General features: G+C 48.5%; 1 protein-coding gene across 1 annotated transcript; it reads right to left on the bottom strand.

The window, feature by feature from the left end:
- Nucleotides 1–5,516: 5,516 nt before the first annotated feature.
- On the bottom strand, nucleotides 5,517–8,057 carry LOC146008516 (uncharacterized). Its single transcript, XM_083147888.1, has 2 exons — nucleotides 7,311–8,057; nucleotides 5,517–6,394 (listed from the first exon to the last, which is right to left on the bottom strand). The coding sequence occupies exons 1-2, from the start codon at nucleotides 7,770–7,772 to the stop codon at nucleotides 5,837–5,839; spliced, it is 1,020 nt and encodes a 339-aa protein (XP_083004014.1). The 5' UTR covers nucleotides 7,773–8,057; the 3' UTR covers nucleotides 5,517–5,836.
- Between the last annotated feature and the right edge of the window lie 211 nt (nucleotides 8,058–8,268).

Genomic DNA, 8,268 nt, shown 5'->3' with positions numbered 1-8,268 from the left:
GACCACCGATCCGCTGGGTGGGAAGCCCTGCCCACCGAGGTACCGGGGGATGGGGGGCAATTCTGTTGTCCAGGGCCCCCACAGTATACAGTATCAGTATTCTTTGTTACCAGAATATTATCAATATAATTCTTGGCACTGGATACAGGGAAAATTAAAACTTGAAACACACACACTGCAGTCTGGCAGGCAGTGCTTACTTACCTGCTGCTGCTGCTGCAACTGGACTGGCAGGTAGCAGTCGGTCTTCTGCAGTGCACTGCGCAACAGTCATGGGGTTTGGCGTCTTCCTCCCGCCCTGCCCCAGCACAGGTTGCGCTTCTAGTAATTTGCGTAGTGACGTAATGACGTCACCACGCACATTTCAAATAGACACAGTGACAGAGCAGAGTGACTGACTCTGTCTGTCACGGTGATTGTTTGTCACCTCCCCACTCCACTGAGGAGATGAGAATCTAGCTGAGCCGCCTCCACTGCCCCGCCTCCTCCCACAATGCCTGGCCTGCCCGGCTACTGAATGCGGCCCCGCCTCCTCCCACCCTCTGTCCTCTCTCTGAGCGGAGCTGCTGTGCTGTCCACTGCCCCACCTCCTCAAGTCCTTTTTGCCACTGTACCAGCAGTGTTATTGTATTTACAGCACCACTTGTAAAATATAAAATCCGTCCATAATGTATAAAACAAAATGTATAAAATATAAATATGAGCCCTGGCTCTCTCCGAGCGGCGCTAGCCCCGCCTCCATGAGGATCCTCTCTCTTACACCACCACTCACTCACCAATGCTGGCGCCGCCCATCGCCATGTTGAACTTCTTATTGATAAAATAAAAATATGTGTCCGTGCTGTCCCGGGTCCCCGATCAGCGGCAACCAGCGGCAGTGCCATGATACTACTGTATGTGGCTTTGCCTCCTCCCGCCCGCTGTTCTCCGGGACTCAGAGAACAGCGTGAGGGAGGAGGCAAGGCCGCATCTATATAGTAGCAGGGCACTGTGTGCGGCGTTGCCGCTGATCGGGGACCCAGGACAACACGGACACGTATTTTTATTTTATCAATGACACGTTCAACATGGCGATGGGCGGCGCCAGCATTGGTGAGTGAGTGGTGATGTAAGAGAGGAGAATCCTCAGGGAGGCGGGGCTAGCGCCGCTTGGAGAGAGCCAGGACTCAGGCTCTCAGAGAGAACAGCGGGCGGGAGGAGGCGGGCCGGGCCACTATCTCTGCTACACTGTAGTCACCAGCAGTGCCAGTGACAGTCAGAGGAGGCAGGGCCTGGCACACGGGGACTATACTGGGCTGAGCCGGCTGACACTAGTGACGCCGCCTACTGCTCAGCCTCAGCAGCCGAGCCTGAGGTGAGCTGAGCTGTATGTGTGCTCACTGCTGCCCCTGCTGCCTGCAATTTTAATTTCGGCCTCAGTAGCATCAGCCTCCCGGGAAAGTTCCCGGTAATTATAATGGCCAATCCGCCCCTGACTACTATGTACCTACTATGTAACTATGTATATAATGTATAGGTCACTACTATGGTGCATACAATTTTTATTATGTAAAGTACATTTTAACTCCATTCCTCTTCTTTGTACTCCATTTCTGCATCCACACACTGCTGCATTCTCATTTTCTATTGGTCAATGATGTGCTATTACACATTATCTGTCAGCTGTCTGACGTTTTCTTCTTTATCTCAGTAATTGATGCAAAGTGGGTACCCTTGAGCACCTACTTGACTTTAAGGAAACCTACTTGGTTCAAGTGAGTTTCAAATACTGCAGTCTATTTCTTGGTGTGTTGTACTGAGGGAGGATGAAACCATTTCTCCACAACTCTGACCTCTTTTTATTATTTTTCCTGCAAAGTTTCTAGAACATTTATGTAGTTATGTTGATTCACTGTTATTACACATGTTAGGATCTAGTTTCTTTGCTGATTTTGACCATTACTGCTATAATTTGGAATGCTGAGTCGAAAGCTGATTGAAAAAAATGTTCAAATTTTTTCCACATTTTCATTTGTTTTTGATGTGCAAGGCCTTCTGGGATGACATCCTCACAGTCGTCACTAAGGCCCCATACACACCAGAAAGATGAGGATCGTCTAACGATCGTCTTACGATTTTGTGTGCACTTTCCTGCGGCGCTCTCCCGTGGCCTTTTAACGATGTGCTAACGATCGTGTTCTATGTTCCATACGATTTACTAACGATGTACTCACGATACGACATCGCACATGATGGTCGTACGACAGTCGGATGTGCGGATCGTGAGTGCATCGTGAGTGCACTGGTCACGGTCGTTTTTGGAATGTAAATAAAGGGCCGGGCTACCAGAGGGGAGACAAGGGGGGGACAAAAGAACACAAAGAATTATGGGCTGGGCTAGCAGAGGAGGGTAACAAGACTAGGAGCCATTTTGCAGGACCTCATTTCTGCTTTGTGACTAGTGAGGCTTGGTGTATACCTGCTGAACGCTGCACATTGCTATTTTTGTCTGCTTTGTTTTTGCATTCCTTCTGAATGCTGCACATTGCTATTTTTGGCTGCTTTGTTTTTGCATTCCTGCAGAACGCTGCACATTGCTATTTTTGGCTGCTTTGTTTTTGCATTGCTGAACAAAGTGTGTTTTTTCCCCCCATTTTGCTTTTTTGAATTATGGATTCGTTCCAGCAAGATTTCCTGCTTTCCTACGTTGTGCTCAGGGTGAGGAGGATGAGGGCCCAGCGTAGGAAGGCTCGATCCTGCTGGACCAAGCAGTGGCTCCTGGGACGACAAGCGCGGTCTCATATGCCCCTGCTGATGGAGATTCGCGAGAATAATCCCCAGGATTATCGCAATTTCCTTCGCATGGACGATGAGACCTTCCAGGAGCTGCTGCGTCTGGTCACCCCCCACATCCAGAAGCAGGATACCAAGTACCGGATGGCTATCCCTGCTGAGGACCGGCTGGTGGTAACCCTCAGGTTTCTGGCTACAGGACGATCGCTGGCGGACCTCAAGTTTGGATCCATCATCTCCCCGCAAGCGTTGGGACTCATCATCCCGGAGACCTGTAAAGCCATCGTGAAGGTCCTGCAGCATCAGTATTGCAAGGTAAGGAAAAATATACCACACACTTGTAGTGAAAAGATAACCTTTTTTATTTAAATAATGGAACTGTGAGTTTCACAAATACTGATAATTTTTTTTTTTTTTTTACAGTATAAATATAAAAATTGCCAAAAAAGTTATGCAAATATCAAAAATATAAAGCAAATGTATTGTCTTTGTTCGGACATGAGGTAGATCTCAGTATGACACATGGTGCTTGTGCAGATAATGCATGTCCCCTCCACCTCACGTGATGCATAGGCCCTTATTCTGGTTGGTGCGGATATTCCCGCATTCTTACGGAGCGGTCCGCACGCCACGGTGTTTTGCCGCATGCGGCCATCGTCCGTAGAAACGCCCACGTGTCCTCCGCATTCGGACGGACTCACTCTTTAAGAACAGGGCGTGTTTACGGACGACATACAAACCATGCGTGTGCGGGAGAAACACTCCGATTCTGCACGGTATTACAGAGTATTACAGAGTATGCTCGGAAATACCGCATCCGAACGGGAGCCAAGCGGTGCTACCGCCCGTAAGCGGAGTATTTACGCCAAACAACCCACTATGAAGTATCTTCTGCAATACATCACATGACCCACTTATTCAATTACCTATCCTCATAAAAAACAGCTTATTTGGAATTGGAATCAATTAGATGCCAATATATCCTTACAAGCATGCCTAACACATGCATTGCACACATTAACCCTTACAGCAATTGAAGTGCAATGGTTTCAATTAAAGCACTGACAAGCGGCCTATTAGTGAGTAATGAGTAAAGGAGTAGATTCTATTGGGTTCAGGTGTTAAAGCTTGTAGTCATTAGGCGTACGTTCGCCTACCGCATGAACGAGTGGTGTCCGCAAAGCAATAGTACACTTGTGGACACCGCACATTTCTGCCCTTTTTCATCGCGTGCATTCGGAGTGGTATCCGAATGTACGCCCCCCAACATAAGTGTACTCCCCCGTGTCCGCCCATGTTTCCGCCCCGTTTTGCCCACTTTGAAACTACGCCCATGTGCCATTCCGCATGACGCCCATAATACGCCCATATTTCCCGACTGATTGCGGGGAACAGTTTTGGACGGGATTTGGCCGAACTGGTACGGAGTCTAGGCGTGGCACATGCGCGTTGCGTTCTCCACGCATGCGCAGACGCCGAAAAGACGCGATCCGTAAGAATGCGGTAAAGTCCGCGTCAATCAGAATAAGGGCCATAGTGCAGATGCAATAGTCCTGGCACCATTGATATGCACTATGTGCCACGTGGCCATGTCCTTTGTCTGTACCACAAGTACCATGTGTCATACAGCACATTGAGTACACATAATTTTTAAAAGTGCTTTGTGTTGATTTAAATATTGTTATCCTAAATGCTTATATAGTAATGTTGTTTATTTAAATATTGCAAGAACATTATATTAATTGACTGGAATGCAGCAAGGGGGCAGTATGGCAGACGACGCATGTAGCGCGGACAACAAAAGCACCCTCATGCATCCATGGCGCATAGTGCAGAAGTAGTGGTCCCGGCCCCATTGCTCTGCACTCTGCGCCACTGTAGCATGAAGGTCCTTTCATTGTCTGCACAACATGCACCATGTGCCATACTGCTCCAAGCATGGACCTATAGAAAGAACACACATAGCATATAAAACATAGGCAAAGTGCCCTAAAAATAACAAGGCATTTCAAATGCTTCATTGCCATGCGGCAAGGGACAGTATGGCAGACGACGCATGTAGCGCGGACAACAAAAGCACCCTCATGCATCCATGGCGCATAGTGCAGAAGTAGTGGTCCCGGCCCCATTGCTCTGCACTCTGCGCCACTGTAGCATGAAGGTCCTTTCATTGTCTGCACAACATGCACCATGTGCCATACTGCTCCAAGCATGGACCTATAGAAAGAACACACATAGCATATAAAACATAGGCAAAGTGCCCTAAAAATAACAAGGCATTTCAAATGCTTCATTGCCATGCGGCAAGGGACAGTATGGCAGACGACGCATGTAGCGCGGACAACAAAAGCACCCTCATGCATCCATGGCGCATAGTGCAGAAGTAGTGGTCCCGGCCCCATTGCTCTGCACTCTGCGCCACTGTAGCATGAAGGTCCTTTCATTGTCTGCACAACATGCACCATGTGCCATACTGCTCCAAGCATGGACCTATAGAAAGAACACACATAGCATATAAAACATAGGCAAAGTGCCCTAAAAATAACAAGGCATTTCAAATGCTTCATTGCCATGCGGCAAGGGACAGTATGGCAGACGACGCATGTAGCGCGGACAACAAAAGCACCCTCATGCATCCATGGCGCATAGTGCAGAAGTAGTGGTCCCGGCCCCATTGCTCTGCACTCTGCGCCACTGTAGCATGAAGGTCCTTTCATTGTCTGCACAACATGCACCATGTGCCATACGGCTCCAAGCATGGACCTATAGAAAGAACACACATAGCATATAAAACATAGGCAAAGTGCCATAACTACTAAAATTATTTTAACTTAAAACCAAACCAGTGCCTCATTGCCTTGCAGTATGGAGCAGTAGAGAGACGGCGCTTGTAGCGCAGATAAAGAAAGGGACTCATGATTACCTGTTGCATACTGCATATACAATGGTCCCGGCCCCATTGTTCTACAAGTATGCAACAAGTCAGCATGGCCATTATCTCCGCCACAAGCACCGTGTTACATACTACTCCATGCCAACTGCGAAATAATTCTATGGGATGCGGTCATAAATCTTGCAAAACCGGTGTATCATCCAGGTTCGTGCTGTCTCCCAACAATGTTGTATACATGTGACTGTACCGGGGTGGGGTCTGAGGTTGGGTACAGGATTGTCTAATGGGCGGGGTGTTTAAAGGCAATGATGCAATGGCTGGTGAGGGTACGGCAGGCATCTGTTGCAGCGTCTGGTGCAATGGAAGAAGCCCCATCAGTGTGGTTTTGATTGACAGGCGGCCCTGTCGGCCCATAAACAGGAGTTCGCTTGTGACGCGTTCGAACGCCATCTGTTGGTCCGGATGTAGCTTCCGTAAGCCATCAGCCATGTACTTTCCAAAGGTGTCAAACTCATCAGATGGCCTACGCAGCACCTCTTCGGCTCGAACCAGAATATCATCGGGTTCTTGTTCAGGAACTGCCTTGGTTCTGCGTTTTTTCTTTTTGCCAAATAGTTGAGGCGGGGTGGGGGTTTCCGGAACTCCATAGATTGTTCCCGATGAGTCTTGTGGCTCTGGGGTTGGATTAGGGGTTGAGGTGTGGACCACCTCTATCTCTGTACTTGTTGTCTGTGGAAAAGAAAACAACAACAATTAGTTAACATCACCTTCTCTTTTTTTCAGTTCCCCAACACCGTTCAGGAGTGGCAAAACATCGCTGCTGAATTTGATGAGGCGTGGAACTTTCCTAATTGTGGAGGAGCCATCGATGGGAAACACGTCCGGATCAATCAGCCACCCCACAGCGGTTCGTACTACTTCAACTACAAGGGGTACTTCAGTATTGTGCTGATGGCTGTGGTCAATGCGAACTACGAGTTCCTCTTTGTGGATGTCGGCAGGAATGGTCGGGCCTCAGATGGTGGAACTTTGAAGGACACCAAGTTCTACCACAGGCTCGCCTCCAACACCATGCACTTGCCCACAGCTCAACAAACCAAGCATGGGCTGAACTTTGTATTTGTTGCGGACGAGGCATTTGGGCTTCATGAACACATCATGAAGCCCTATGCCAAGCGTGTACTGGACCACGACAAACGTGTGTTCAACTACAGGCTCTCCAGGGCACGCCGGCTTGTGGAAAGTGCATTCGGGATAATGGCCAGCAGATTCCGCATTTTCCACACAGCCATCAACCTCCGGCTGGATAAAATTGACTGGGCCGTCATGGCGTGCTGCGTCCTGCACAATTTACTTCGCCGCAAAGAAAGGGCACATCGCCCGGCAGGACCAGCACCGCCGGAGGACCCAGATGATCCCAGGGAGGTTGCCCCAATTGTGTCCCTGGAGATGCCGGCCCAGCAGTACTGGGGGACAGCACGAGCCAAACAGGTCAGGGACCAATATAAGGCATATTTCAATGGTGTTGGTGCTGTCCCCTGGCAGGAAGACCACATTTAAAATCTTTTTGGATAAAGGAACAAAAAACTGATTGAAAGAAAGAAATGGGGCAAAGGGGTGATATACACATTGGACCAGTACTTACTGATAACGGCTGGAAACTTTCATCCATGGCCGCTGTCACGTCATCCGCCTCGCCTTCCACCATCATGCAGAGCCCTCGCCTTGGCACCTCCTGGCTGAGTGTGAAGGTCAGCAAGTGGTAATACCACAGCGACGTCTCATACACCTCTCCTGCACCAGCACCGGACCTTTTGGAAGACTGTATTTTTTTATGTTCCTTAAGAAACACAGTCCGCAAATTCTGGATCTTTTTACGGACCCATTCCGTATCAGCCTCTGGGTTGTAGCTCTTGCTAAATTCAAGGAGATCTTGCAGCGCTTGAGCTCTTTTGATTTTATTACTATAGTCTTTCGACTTTGTCTTCCAGAGGCATTCAAGTTCGCGGTATTTCTCTATGAATGCCTCCACAAACTCCTGTTCTTTGACCAGTGCCTGGGACATTCCTGCCAAAAAAAAAAAAATTTGACAATAGTCTATGTACATATTTTTCAAATGTCAATAGTTTGGTTAATATAAATAGTAGTTAAAATTATATGTTTCATTAAACTGTATATAATTAATAAAAATAAATGTTTTGTTTTTATACATTTAAGAAATTTTAATAAATCATATTTCTATACATTTATCATCTTTACATTACATTTAGTGGTGGTGGCATAATATTTGGTAGGTAGGCCGCAGGGGAAGATTGGCGGCTGGGCTGGCATAATACATCTGGCCACCTTTATTAGTGGGCAGCGGGGACCCAGGTGGGGTGTTGAGGTCAGAGGTGGCCTGGTATGGGCAGCGGGGACCCAGGTGGGGTGTTGAGGTCAGCGGTGGCCTGGTATGGGCAGCGGGGACCCAGGTGGGGTGTTGAGGTCAGCGGTGGCCTGGTATGGGCAGCGGGGACCCAGGTGGGGTGTTGAGGTCAGAGGTGGCCTGGTATGGGCAGCGGGGACCCAGGTGGGGTGTTGAGGTCAGAGGTGGCCTGGTATGG

Source organism: Crinia signifera, chromosome 6 (genome assembly GCF_055691185.1).
Source record: "Crinia signifera chromosome 6, ASM5569118v1, whole genome shotgun sequence".
NCBI lineage: Eukaryota > Metazoa > Chordata > Amphibia > Anura > Myobatrachidae > Crinia > Crinia signifera.
The sequence above is the reverse complement of the archived record's forward strand: the minus strand, read 5'-3'. Positions and strand labels throughout refer to the sequence as shown.

Bases quoted from the DNA above. Each gene is read 5' to 3' on its own strand.
- LOC146008516 (XM_083147888.1), bottom strand. From the start codon at position 7,772: ATGTACATAGACTATTGTCAAATTTTTTTTTTTTTGGCAGGAATGTCC. The intron at 6,395-7,310 runs GTAAGTACTGGT...TCTTTTCCACAG, and splicing joins AAAGTTTCCAGCCGTTATCA to ACAACAAGTACAGAGATAGA.